Genomic DNA, 14,814 nt, shown 5'->3' on the forward strand with positions numbered 1-14,814 from the left:
CATGCTGTCTGCCCATTGATTACCACTATTTTCAAGCATTAGGCATCACAATTGATAGCTTTAGGGGGAAAATAGGCTTCTTAACTAAACTTTCATCATATTACTTACTGGATCTGTTTTCATGTAGTTGTTTTGATGGATTCAAATTTGAAATGATACATGGCATTGGCCCACCTGACGCACCACATGGTTTGTTACACAGAACCATCTGTGACGCCGTCATTGGAAACTGTTTGGAAAAGGGCAGGCACTTTCAAAAAAATACCTGGCAGGCGATTGGATGAACCATCTGTCTATCATGTCTGGCATTGTTGTTTTGAAGGAACAGTTGTGGCCATAACACACACATACACACACCTTAATCACGCCCGTAGCCAGGGTCTGACACTATCAATATCAACATCCAAGTCGTGATTACAGCGGGGAAAATTTTTCTGAAAGCCTGTACGTCCATGTTGGAGCTAAATAATACGCCTTAAAAAGCTAACCAAAATATTTTTGTTCAAATTTATTGAGGGAAGATTTAACAGATATTGTGCTGTATTGACCAAGCACAGTATTTTTTTACCTTTAACCTGAAGTGATCACCTATATACCTTTAATTCTACATGACTTGAAATTTTGTTTTGTTCGGTCTGAATGTAGGTCAGGTCAGTGACTGACAATCTTTACTGATTACAGATTTTGTTAAACTGATCTTGACCGCACATGATGCTGGTTTTGCACAAGCTACAGAAAGCGATTGACATCAACACATGAACTTTTCAACTTATGTATTAGGTGTGTGACGAGAAACTCAGATCATGAGATGAGACGATACACCAAATTGGGTTCATAAGAACGAGACAAGATGAGATTTTCACATTATTTTAAAGAAAGCTTCAATATTTGACTGGAAAAATAGTCTTTTATTTAAAAGTTATTTTATTTATTTATTTATTTAAAAATAAGCACTGTGAAAGGTTTTGCCACAAACTCAAATGACTGACTTCTCTCCTGTATAACCTCTTCAGACCTAATAACTGCAGCGTGAGTGTCTGACTTCTAGGCTCCAGACCTGTGTCTTGGGCAAGCGAGTTAAAGAAAGAGGGCAGTGGTACCTAGCCTGGCTCCGCCCTCAATTTTCATTTCCCTTCAGTACTCTGAACTACAATGGGTTTGCGGTATATTCTTAGGTTTTCTCCGGTAAAATATTTGTAGGTCCAATCAGCGAACAGAGGGAGTGGCTGAGAACGATGACGTTGAGGACGTGCACTAGAAAGATGCGAGCGAAGCCATTCGGTCCGTTGTGGCAGCAACGCTGCCGAATATCCAGAAGTTAAAGCCCGAGCAAGAACTGCTGAGTTGTGTTGGTGGCCATGATGTTGTGGCCCTCCTCCCCACGGGGTTCGGGAAAAGTTTGATTTTCCAGCTCGCTCCGTTAGTGGTGAAGGAGTTGGCTAAGGCTAACGCTAGCGATGCTAATGCTAAATATAAGCCGATAGTTGTTGTCGGTCTCCCCTCTTGTTGCACATGCACATGACATACGTCACGACCAAACGTTAGCGATTGGTTATGGCAGATCCAGAGTGGCTCTGGGCAGATCCAATAGTTTTAAACTTCAACAGAGTACCCGCCTTCAAGGAAGTTAACACTTGTCAATGGAGAGAGGCCAGACTCTCTGTACAAATGAAATGTACGAGAGTCTGGTAGGACCAGGCTAAGTGGTACCATCTACATGTTGGGTTTTTACTGCAACTCCGCTACCGCTCTGCAAAAGCTAACTCAGAGTCAACTTAGGAGAATGGGCGGGGCACTTGTGTACTGATATCGCGAGACAACTTTTTACCTTGACAAGAAATATCGTCACGTTTTAATATCGCGAGATCTCCTGGGACGAGATCTCGTCACACCTCTGTTATGTATACAGCAGAAGAATGTGGATAATATGTAATGGGTTAACAGCAGGGTTAAGGCCTGACCTTTTACCTAGACTCATAGCCCCATAGTCGACAGTACTTGCCTCAGAGGAAAGGAAAACTGAGGAAAGAGGATGTGGTTTAGCACTCACAGTGGAGTCCTGTAGGGGAGGGGCGCTCTGGCTCATTTCTGTCTGTCTGGCTCTCCTTTTTGTTTCCTACTCTCTTTTATCTGTTGTTTCCCTTTAAGTCACTATCCTTCCCTTCTTGGAAGTCCAGTGACAAATTCATGTTACTGGTATTTAAAGCTGGCTCCAAATGCCGCTGTGTTTTTACTGTTCTGATACACAAAATGACGCCCCTAGTATTTATCATCATATTATTACACACTTTGAAAAGTCCCCTCTATTTGACTGTGGCTCGCCAACAACCAATATGTGTACTCAAAGGAAGTAAATTATTTTGAAGTCACTTCACTTTTAAAGTTCAATATTTTGGAAAATACTCATATTTGCTTTTGTGCTAAGGGCTAAATGAGAATTTAAATATCACTCTCATGTCTGTACACTAAATATGGAGGTGTAGACAGCCAGCCTGCCATTGTCCAGAGCGAAGAGAAAATGCTTACCAGCACCTCTAAATGTTACTAATTAATTTGTCTTGTTTGTTTAATCCATACACAACAGAAATGTTAAAAAGCACAAGTTATGGTGCTAGCCAGGATAGCTGTTTCCCATTGCTTCAAGTCCTTATGCTAAGATAAGATAATCATCTGCTAGCTCTAGCTTCATATTTAGCTTGCTGCAGCTGATATTTAGACATGAGAGCGGTATTAATCTTCTCATCTAACTCTTGCCAAAAAAAAGCAAAAAGAGTATTTCCCAAAATGTAAAATTATTAATTTAATTAAAACTGACACAGAGATGTGATCGTGTTGTGAGGAATATCTGCTATATCGGACAGGGTTGATTACCAGGGTAAACAACTAACAAAGTCCTTTCAGCAGATATGGTGTGGTGGTGAGAATCCCTGTTAATCCACAGATCTTGTGATTAGAGTTTAGATTCTCTGCCCGAGCCCGAACTCGGCCCTTGATCAAGCAATTAGTATATGTATATATATGTCCTGCGCTGACTTGAGTGTGAGGTAAACCGTGCTAAATCGTGTCTGTTAAATAGGTGTTGGTTTGGTAAATATGGTAGGACTGTATTAGGAATGATGTGTCTCTGGGTGTCTCAGTGGGGTGTCGGTCAGAACACAAAGGAGTCAATGTCATTCAATCCAGAACAGTGTCTCCCCCATCTGTAGCACTGTCTTCAATAATTGCGCAACCAGGCCAGATTGTTTCAGATGTCTCACGAGTCCTTTAGCAGCGCATATGGTCTCTCCTATATCTGGCGCGTTGTCGGCCAGTGCGTCGGCATGCAGACCGTGCCAAAGGACACTATTAATTAGGTGATCGAGACAAGAAAGTCTCGTATATGGTTCCAGGGCTTTGATTATGTTGCTGCCATGATCTGTTACCCACAGGTAAAAGCAGGGTTCGTACGGGTGCTTGAAATCCTTGAAAATGCTTGAATTTTGATGTTGTGTTTTCAAGGTTTGAAAAGTGCTTACATTTTTGGATAAAATGCTTGAAATTGTAACTGTATTTCTTTCACGACAAATACCTATCTGACTGAATAGTTTGTTTATTAAATGGAGAAATAAAATGTTGGAGAGCTTAAAATGAAACCTGCTCGCTTATGCATGTGTGACTGCGATCTGCCAGTCTGTTTCCATATGTGACTCCGCCCCCTGTTCAGGTCCCATCCCCTGACCAATCGGCTATCCTAACCTTAACCACTCGAGGTAAAACGCCTAACCCCAACCAATCAAGCTGTTTCGTAGGGCGGGTCTTGGCGTGGCCATAGTGGGATTCATAATATTGCTGGCAGGTTGACGTTTCAATGAACATTGGCTGGAAGATGAAAAATACAAATTATGGATTAAATGGGTACAAACCTCACGAGTTGCCTCTTGTAAAGTCTACAAAAAAGACGTGCCGCTTTTCACTATGGGCGAGTCTGCGCTCTCGAGTCACATGAAGGGTAAGACATAGACTTTTCAAGTTAGCCAACTGAAGTAGCCTACTGTATATGTTAGTGCCTATTTGTTTACGCTAGTAACTGCTAGCTAGGAATTCGCAGGCTAAGAGACCGAGAGTACTTGGTGTGATAATGTAATGTTAGTGTAACCGAGGGTTTCTAATACTGTCTAGTCTCAGGTTTGGCTGTAAAATAAAGACACAGGCTTCCAATGCTGGAACCAAGACGGTCCCACACGTCTCACCTAATTCAACCCTGACACAGTCAAACGTCAGAAAATACAACACTTTAACCACTTCTGTTTTTCCCGTCACAATAAAAGCTCTGTTTACTGTAACTTCCTCTTAAGCCTCAACTGAGAGGTTACACAATAAAATACCTTACATTAGTATTGCATGTCCGTTATGGCACGTTCATTTGTGGAATATGCAGTGAACATAGCCAAAGTTACATCACAGTAACTGTAACGTTAACTACCCGCAAATTAAAACCTGCAAACGTTAGCCCAGTGCATAACAACAATCGTTAATTGCTGAACAGAAATTGTGTCAGATGGAGTGTTATACAAGTAGCCTACTGAAAGGTTGAGGATGGCCTTATGCAATATTTACACTGCTCTATTCCAGTAGATAAATGTATAGGTATTGGCAATGAAATGAATTTTTTTTTTCAATTACATATTATAGGCTATTTATCAGGCAGGTGCCTGTGCACTTCTGGTCAGTCTTCTGGGTTAAAATGGAATTACAGGTTGTTGTTGTTGCACTGTCTAAAATTTTGTTCAAACCATGTCTATATCTAGAATGTGTCCCGAAACCAAGGCCTGTAAAATATTTCTGTTCAAATCCTATGTCTTCATATTTTCAGCCCTTGAAACTACTTCAGTTTTACAGCCTGAAAATCACATTATCTGGGAAGCAATATTTGGACATTAATATAATGAAAAGTATTATTCATAGGCAGCCCAAACTTTGTAGGGTGGAAGACAAACATGTCAATATGACTGAACCATTACAAGTTTGTATGGCATGCCCTAGATTTGGAAAAAAGTGTGAAAAGACTGACATTAAGGGTAGCATCAACTTTGAGGGTGCAGCAACTGTTTTCCTGGATTTTGTCTGATTTGACACAGAATGACCCAGCTGCATGTCATTTGGCTCAAATCCTCCCACTCAGTGCTCAGTTTTTACATTGACTCAGGCAGGTTAGATAGCAAGCAAAGTCTACTTAGACAGTGATACATTTTAAAAAATAAAACTTGTGTTTTGCTTAAATATTTGATCCTTCTGCTATTACGAAACACAATTTGGGCTGTTTATAGCATTATCTCTTTTAATGTGATAAAAACACTAAATAATAATTTTGACAATGTATTGGTATGTAATTCACGTGGTATAAGGTGCTGGAAAATACTTTAAAATGGACCTTGAAATGTGCTTGAATTTGACTTTGGAAAACGTGTACGAACCCTGTAAAAGGAATTGGAGTTGAGAACGTGAGTTATAACCGTCCACTATTAAAAAAGTGTTAGGTTTAAATCGGGCTCAGGCTCATAATTACAGTTAATGTGTCGGGCCGGGCTCAGACACAACGTGCACGGGCTCGGGTAGGGTCGGGCTTGATTTTTTTGGGCCCGATCTAAGCTTTACTTGTGATTGAGCTTTTTGGCTTTAAAAGACCGCATCTCCATTCCTCAAAATGGAAACATTTCCACCTAATTCAGAGAATCACAGTGAAATCAGTTTCGGCTTTCATACTAAGTAACTTGCTTTCCTCATTTGTGACCTGTGCTACTTTCTCCTTGTTTATACCCTGCAGCAGCATGCCCTTTGAGGACATTGCTCTCATCTGAGAAGGTGCTTTGACAGATGTAATGAAGCTCCCTTAGCCTAGAGCCAAGTCAATAATAGCTCACGACTGATGTTCTTTTTCTGCTACTTGTTCCTGATCTTTGATTGAGTCTGTCTTATCCCACTTTTTGTTTTTGCCACCCCTCCATACACAGTACAGGAGTCGCTGTGCTTGTGCAAGGTCACATTCCTGGCCTCCCCCGTCAGTCTACGCCAGCCTAAACACCTCCCCCCAAACAGCCTCTCCTCTCCCCTCCCATTTGACACACACTCTCTCACCGGCTTCCTGTGTAGAGACTGGTACTGTACTGTAACATGTTGGAGTTCATTCCATTTCTATTTCACACTTCCAACTCAGCTGTGAATACATATACGGGTGCAATCTGACCTGTTCCCCTTGGAAACAAAGAATTCAACTTTGTATGCCTGAGCTCATACATGGATATACTTATATATGGAAAAAATATAGATGTTTTAGATTATTTTGTCTTGGGCTTCTGTTTATTTAGACTTCATGTTGATATATCTTGACAATAAGTGTCCTTGTTTTAAAAAATACATTTCCTAAGATTGGAAAAGTGTAATTTAGAAAAAACTAAACTTATTTCTTATCTTCATCGTATCACCGATTTACTTGAGTCAGGGCTCAGAAACCTCTTTGCTGTTTTTCTGAGTTTTGAGACTTCTTTCTTTGGCAATCATTCACCCTAGCTATGGTACTCTGAACAGGAAACCACTGCATGAAGGGGAATTTACAACAGGAAGCCAGCTTGCTGAACTCACAGTTACAACAACAAAAGTCTCTCCTATACCAAATACAGTAAAGAAGCCTTGAGAGGGCTTGTGTCATTATTCTTACTTTAGCTTTATGTATTTTTCAGCAGATTGGTATGTGTTTCGTCACCCACTGTGCATGAACACCATGTATTACTTTTTATAGAAAATAAATAAAATGCTTTTCCTCTGTATATGCAACCTGGCCAATGACTAACTGCATGGATGTTGGGGAACTAGGTGTCTGTAGTTATTTTATGGGAGCAGTATACTTTAGGCAATTATGTACAGAATATGAAAAGGTTGTGGATTCTTACATTAATTAAAGTTTATTTTCCATCTGCAAGATATGTTTTTACAGTACTGCCTTGTGTCTGTTTCTTTTAAAGCAGAAAATGGATTTCAATTAAATTTGGTGGAAATGTAATTTCTTGGTAGAGATACAGATCCAGGTGCAGATCTGGGAATGTTTTTAAAAGGATTTCTTAACATGGTAAGATTTTTTTTTTAATTTTTTGGCTATTTTCTCTTGAGCGCTCTGAGTGCTTTAACTTTATCGCCAGAAAAGAATTCCAGTATGATTCTTTTTTCTCATTATTCAGCGCCATAACAGAGAAAATACTAACGTGGCCTGTACATATATAGATACATGGGTTTCACTTTGAATAGGGTTTCTTCAAAGTGATTGGAATTATTTTGCCACAAAAAGCTGATCACCTTAAAAATAAGAGGGAAGAACGTGAGGGAGCAAAGCAAGCAAACAAGGAGTGTTTTTCTGCACGGGTCCATCTTTACTCATGTGATTATCATTTTAACTGGGGTTTATTACTGGTCTGAACGCATGCTTTATCCAGTAAGTACTATCATCCGTAACCAGGGGATTGGAAATCTCCCAGTGTTGATGGTGTGAGATGCCTATGCTGTCCCCAGGCTGATGAATCAGCCCTGGCTCAGCATGCCTTGTCACTTCCTGGCTGGTTTATTCCCCTCGTCTGGGTGTCTGGGGGAGAGATCGTCTATAACATGCAGGAGATGTGGATTGTTTGAATAAACTATATATGGGATATTTTGTGTTGTGATACCTTAAGTTGTCTGGCTGTATGATATCTTACTGAGAAAAGAATTATTTTTAGTTCTTGAATTGACTGATGTGCGCGCACACACACACACACACACACACAGTGCAAAGGTATCAGATAGTCAGAATGGAGAATGGAGAAAGTAGGACAGACAGTAAGGGTAAGGGAGTTCATGTTTGATAGTAGATTAAAGGTGCTGAGACACCAAGGACGTTGTCAGCCATACGTAACTACTTGTGTAGGTATATTTATTTCAAAATAAACAACGGTCTTTTAAAAGATCTTGGTACAAAGCTAAGCTAACTGGGCTCAACAAGAAAGAAACACAGCTACTAAAGGCTAACCTAGCTTGTAACATTAAATATATTTTCTCCTCTTCCTGTGTGTTGCGTTTAATGTGAGAATGAGACTAAGCTGGCCTGGATGAGCGTATACTTTCCTACCTAAGAGGGGTTTTGCTGTGTTAAACGGACTCACCCAGTCGCCGTGCCATTCCGCGTTCTGGAGCCGGGCCTGCTGGCGTTGATCATTGGGAGGGACAGCCTGCTCGTGGGCTTGGAGTAGCTCCAGCGTCTCTCGTTGACCTTTCCGCAAGCCCGCTCTTTGGCGGGTTAGTTCAGGTTTTAAAAGGTGTATTTACAAAAGTTGTGTTGGGGGAAAACAAGAATAGTCTTTCAGAGTCTCTGTCTTCAATAGTGTTCTCCGTGTGGAAGCGTGTGCTTTGCAGCGTCAGCCTGCAGTGTGCTGTTTCTGTGATTGTCTCCCTCCAGAAACAATCTCAATCTGAATCTCCTCCCCACCTGCAGCTTGGGTCAAGTTAAATCATCTTCACACGGACACGTCCCCTCATGTATCATATGTCATATCAGTTCTGACCCTTATCAAAATTAACCACATAACTTCCTTAAAAGGCCTAGACTGATATCATAACAATCTACATACCTACATATTACAAAATAAACTAATATCGTAAAGGTTAATGTAAAGACCGTTTACCTTACATACTCTTGTCACATCGTAAGAAAGCACATTGCTATCGTCAGATGATTGAAACTTTTTTTATATATCCGGTTTCCCTTTTTAAATAAACAAATAGATTCCCGCCGCCTGCTGGCCTGAAGAGTTATTTCCTCTCACTCAGGTGCAGAACGTACATGCTAGTTAGCCGTCGACTGTAGTCATCGAGTTGTGTTCAAGTGCAACTTTTTGACCAAGACACAGGCGACATGAGGAGACGCCGCAGTCGGCCTTCATCGCCACTAGTTTTTTGCCGTCTGCTTGATGTGTCAGCACCTTAAGGTCACATCAAAGGGACTCGCACACAATTACAGTCACACTCGGACACACCCACACATACATACTTCAGCATACCGACACATTTTTGGCTGTGCTGTAAAGAATAGATTATAGTGCATTGTTTTTCACAGACATTTTGATAATAGACTCTCACATACTGTTTATATACACTGTTTGAAGTCCTTCCAGAAACATCCCCCTGCCCTCATTTTTCACCTCCTCTGTTCATTTCTAGGCCAGTATGTTGGCTGATAACCCTCTCCTGCCTCTGTTCTGTGGAGTTAGATGTAGGTACACACTCCTGGCACGCTGCACACTTGTTTGACAGAGGGGGCTTTTGGCAAGACTTTCCTTCCTGAGGTATGAGAACTCCATTGTTTTTCCCTCTCCACCCCCTCTCCTCCGCCCTTCAGGACATTTTCCCTCATATCCAGGTTACAGTGTGTTTATACCTGTTTAGTACAGGTATACCAGAGAGAGAGAGAGAGAACACTGATATGTTGTTGTGATGTGAATTCTGACCCAGATGTTTTGCATTTGCATGTCTTGGAGTACGCACACTCTCACACACATGCATGAAACATATAATGTGATTCAGATGTCATGTGATTCGAACAGGTGTGTAAGGGAGGATACAAAAAACGTGATACTTTTATAGCATGTTTGTTCTTCTGCATCCCATCCTAATCCTTATTTACAACGTTGTTAAAGAGGTCATTCCACAGTCGCAGAAGCGCAGACTAAAGGGTCGTGAAAAAGCAAAGATGCGGGAATCTAAGCCATATCAGTCTCTGCGAACCTCAGGAGATCATAAAGTCAATTGGCCGCGATGAGCACAATGCTATCAGTAGGCTGCAATAAGCCAAATGCTGGGTACATTACCTTCACTTGCTGGAACAATCAGCACGATTGGCTGACTTTCTCAAGTGTGTTTCTTAGTGTGGAATGTAATGGAGGGCAATCTGAACAGCTCATACTGCTCACAGCTATACACACATATGATGATTATGATCAGGCTAAAAGACACACACACACACACACACACAGCATTTATAAGTTCAGTAAATTTAACAAAGTGTTAACTGAGTTTTCGGACGTGTTAGCAAACAGCAGTCTATCTACTAATACAGTTGAGAACGGAGCAACATTAGCATTCATTTGGAGTCGTGTTTCTGGCCACCCAATGAATGTAAGTCAAATACTCACTTTGCTTTTAGGGACTGTTCGTTATTTATTTCAGGGGCCACTGGAGGAGTTTTGGGATCTTTAATCAAAATAGACCTGACCCTCCCTTCACCTGCAATAAATTTTGGATGACCCTCCAAAATGATATGGAAAAAAGGGATGACCCTCCCCAACAATGTATTGATGCCTTCTGTACTGGTTTGCACTTGGCAAAGATGTACAGATACCCATTGTTTTTTTACAGCCATGACATAAAACCTAAACCTCTGCATTCTCATCTTACGCATCACACTCCTCTGTTATGGTGTGGTGGCCATTTCAGTAGATTTACTCACTATTGTGGAAACACAATAATCATGGAAACTAAATGCACACTTTCTGCATTACTGCATTACTTCAAATACTAAGTTACTCCTCTAGTAAACTAGTATTCACATGAAATAAAACAAAACATTGAGACCATTCAGCAAAGCACACTGGGTAATAACAAATTCAACACTGGTTGCTATGGACTCGTCACTAGGCTTCCTCAGTCATTGTATATTTTAGCATAGGTAAGCTTGCCAAAGCTGAACATTATCCAAAACTCCATTTCTCAGACGAGCGTCAATTTGGGAGCTTGCATGCCACCACTCCTTCCTTCTCAAATGCCTTGAAAAGGCTGTCGTTTGCACAGTTTCACAAATAATCACCGGGACCAAAAGGATATTTGAGTTGGGTATGGCTGCAGCCTGGAGACCTCCTGTCTCATGCCCTCCCGGCTTGGTGCAGTCCGCAAGCATCGACTTTTCAAAATAAAAACTTGCGTCTGGTATGTTTTCATACGGTGTTTTGGATGTTTTTGAACTGAACAGTACGGCAATCATGCTAATGAATAAAAATATTTTTTCAGCAGATGTCTACAACACAATGCAAAGCAGTTTTGTGTTTATATGTGCGAGCGGGATTTATTCAGTTTGGGAAATCCCACGGTCTCTACAGCTCAAATTGTCTGGCTGACTAAACAGGGAGGGACCCATCTGCTAGCGATAGGAGCCGAGGAGAGCTACATGGATAAATATGCACCAAACAAGCCACTTTGAAATTTTGCTATTCTCATGAATACAAAAATTGGGTGACCCTCCCCCCAGTCTGTTCGGTGTGTTCCGTGCCGTCGTTTTGGCCGATTTGACGTATAATCGGCGGGGCGGGCACTGCCGGCAGTCGGACTCAAATGACTCATCTGATTGGTAGAGTGCTAACCCGGAAACGGGGAGCGGAATGAGCGTGACTAGAGTCTCTCAAAATCTGACGAAAATCTTTTAAACTGACCTTTGTGGATCTGAAATGAAGACAGATTTAGCAACTGCATGGCCTATTTCTCGCTTAAAATGATTTCAGAAACATGTTTCAGTGAACTATTTTAGTACAATATGAGATCGTATTCTGAACAAGCCGCCATGACAGTCTGTCTTTGAATTTCCGGAGAAGTCAGACCCATGTGACGCTTTCGTCCAATCAGCTGCCGGTTTTCATTTTTGGGCGACAATACAGATTAGCGTTTTACGTCTCGTCGCTGTGGTGTGTTCCGAGGCATTTTTTTGACCAATTTGGGGAGACTGATCAGCCCAACTGCCTTTTCTGCCGACGTTTGGCCGTCTGCTCTGTGTGTCCACACCTTAAGACGGCATTCTGCAACGTTAATCATAGCAGAGAAACTGAACCAAAACAGTTGCAGGCTGTAAAACCAAAAACAAGCTGAGAGATGCTAAAAAGCTCTCTAGACCCATTGTTGATATAAGAATATTACGTAGTGCAGCTTTGACATTGTATAACTTTCTTAAAATTGTACAATTATATAAAGATTATATTAAATGATAAGAAAACTAACAATAATCTTATACCTGATTGCAAGATGTATTCTTATTTTTAAATGCTAATAATTTATCTTCTAAAAAGCCACAGTGTAAAACCCCCAATCAGCTATAGATACTGAAGTTGCTGTTTACACCCAGTAAGTAGTGAATGACTAAGCTTCTTCACAGACCCCAGAGAGTTGTGCTTGCTTCATAGAAGCTAAATCAGCATTATCCGATCAACTCAGCAGCAGTCTAAGTAGTGGATTCCATTGTGTTGTTTTTGTCCATGTCAGTAGCTTAAGTTTTGTTACATAAGTTTTACAGTACATACCTATTTCTCAATAACTGTCATTTATCACTTGTGTTTGTAAGTGTGTGTTTAGTTTAATTAACTGTAGCAGAGCCTAAAAGGAGCAGCTTTAGCCTCTGCGGCTAATTTCCAGCTGTAGTCCCTGGCCAGCCGACAATAGGCATCCTGAAATACAATGGTTAACATATTAAAATGAGTTACATTACATCTATAATGACAGCAGAACGAGGACAAGTGGATCTTCATAACAAGCAGGCTACCTGGGCAAAGGGTTATATAACTGGCATTGATGCTCTCTGTGTCTAGACAGGGTAGGGCAGGTGTAAACAGAGTGGATAAGAGGAGGAAGGTGACAGAGAGAGAGGCAAAAAAAAGATGAGATTTAAAAAAAGACAGGGATAGTTGAAGATGGTAGTCGTGACTCTAAACCACTCAAATATTCACAGGGAGTGCTGGAGCTTGTGTCAGAAAGCACTTACTCACACTTACACACATGTATATATGCACACACACACACACACTGGCAGAATAGAATATGAGAGCATTGCAGCACTGGCTGGATGTGTCCCAGCAGTTACCGCACTGATGCTCACTGCAGCAGACGGGAGTGTACAGTCCAGATTGGAACAGAACAGAGCGAGAAAGAGAAGGAGGCAAAACCGAGACGGAGAAACTAGTCAGATTATGATTGAATGCTTCAACATTGATATCGTCTAAGTTAGAAAATAGAAGCAGTGGAAAGAGGTGGGATTGACAAGGCACAAAAGCTCAATAATCTGCCTCATCAGGAACAGGTGTAGGGACAAGGTCTGACATAGATACATTTTGGTGGATGCTAAACGGCATGTCTCGCTCAATGAGGCTGCTGCTGCTGCAGAGGTCCTTCAGTGACCACATCAGGTCCTCAACCTCCAAAGCCCTAGATAGGCTCAGCAAGCCCGCTCGAGAGAGTCGACTAGCAGGTGAGTGACGAAGGCAGTGACTGACACAGCAGGTGTATGTATGTAGGTATTTGCACAGTACATGTACATGTGTGTTGCTTCAGTTTTGTATGTGATTGTGTGCATACTGTATGCCTATGTTTTGTTCCAAAACATACAGTTGTAATTTACTCCAAGCACGTGGAGTTTCAAAATCTTTTAACAAGATACACAACCGAATGAGGAAACTGCATTGTCATTGTCTCAGAGAGAAGGCGGGACGCGATGCAGGGCTTCTGCAAAGTGCACCTTGTTTTTGACAAACAGATCAATAGACAGCATTTCTTGGATGTGTGGGGATGCTGCAGCTCCGAGAAACAGGCACTGACTAGTTCAGATGTTTCTTGAGACGTTTTTAAGATGATCATTGTCAGGTTTGTGTCACATTTAGGTTTTGCTTGTGCTTTATGTCACGGCAATTTGTGTTGGTGGATGTACATGAACATGGATGCATTTCTCTGTGTAGGACTTTGAGATAGTAGTGTTGACATTTTCCCTCTTAAGTGAAAACATATAATGTCCGCAACACTACTTTAAGCTCCCTTTTGCCTGAAGAAGACCCAGCAGGGTCGAAACGTTGTCGAAATATGGGAGCTTAAAGCAGTGTTGCGGACATTATATTTTTTCACTTTAGTATTTCTCATTTGTCCTGCACCTGCCAGAAGGTGGGATGTGCACACATTACTTTTATAGACATTTTCCCTCTTACCTCCTTCCACCACAGTGAAAACTGGGTTTTGCCCATGTATAACTGATGAGCTGCTTGTACACATGCAGGACTGAGTGCATTAGAATAGACTTCCAACTCCCTGGCTAGCTTGCTTTTAAATAATACAGATAGTCCACTATCATATAAGAGCAACGGCATAGAAAATGGATTAACAGAGCTGCTCTTAAGGAATGTTGGCCGCAGATGGCCGATATCATCTGCAGATTAAGGCCGCTTCAAAGTGTTTTTAAGAGAGGCATGATCATCTTTAAGGGTCACGATATACATGACGTTCGGCTGCATCATGTTTGAAATCGTGGCACTTTCCAAGTCAGTACAGGTGCTGGTGTGCTTCTTTTCAAAGGAGGTAACACAATGTTCCCACTGAATCCAGAGGTCAGTGCTCTGTGGCCTAACCTCTCTATTGAAGAAGTGAGCACCAGGTGATAAATATCCACCAGGATGTTTCAGGCTGTTGCCACATAGCTCCATGTCCCACATGAAAGAGGGAAGAGTTGAAAAGTGGGTCAAAGAATTATGACAGGATCTAATTACAGCTCTCCTGTCACTAATTTCTCTTCTCTTCATTTGCTCTCTTTCTTCAAGACGTAGGCAGAATGTTGTGGCTTTCACAGAAAATGCATGCATAAACTAAACCATTGGGACTGTGTGTGAATTCATGCATGTGTGTTACTGGCTGTAAAGTGCAGGAACACAGTGTACTGTAGCAAGAGAGCTGTAGGTGTTCTTAGTCAGTGTGTTTGTTTCCACATGCCACTTCCCACTAATTAAACTTCATCATAAAAAG

At 41.4% G+C, this 14,814-nt stretch overlaps 1 protein-coding gene across 5 annotated transcripts in view; it reads left to right on the top strand.

The window, feature by feature from the left end:
- dlc1 (DLC1 Rho GTPase activating protein) overlaps positions 1-14,814 on the top strand; it is a 93,706-nt gene that overhangs the window by 33,390 nt on the left and 45,502 nt on the right. For 2 of the 5 annotated variants that reach the window (XM_035999980.1, XM_035999981.1), the window contains exon 1: positions 12,931-13,279. The exons of the other annotated variants lie outside the window; for them this stretch is intronic. In XM_035999980.1, coding sequence (XP_035855873.1) covers positions 13,150-13,279 — 130 coding nt within the window. In that variant the 5' untranslated portion in view covers positions 12,931-13,149. Of the gene's footprint in view, positions 1-12,930; positions 13,280-14,814 lie in introns of those variants that run through there. 5 annotated transcript variants of the gene reach the window in all.

The sequence above is a fragment of the Sander lucioperca genome, chromosome 4 (assembly GCF_008315115.2).
Source record: "Sander lucioperca isolate FBNREF2018 chromosome 4, SLUC_FBN_1.2, whole genome shotgun sequence".
NCBI lineage: Eukaryota > Metazoa > Chordata > Actinopteri > Perciformes > Percidae > Sander > Sander lucioperca.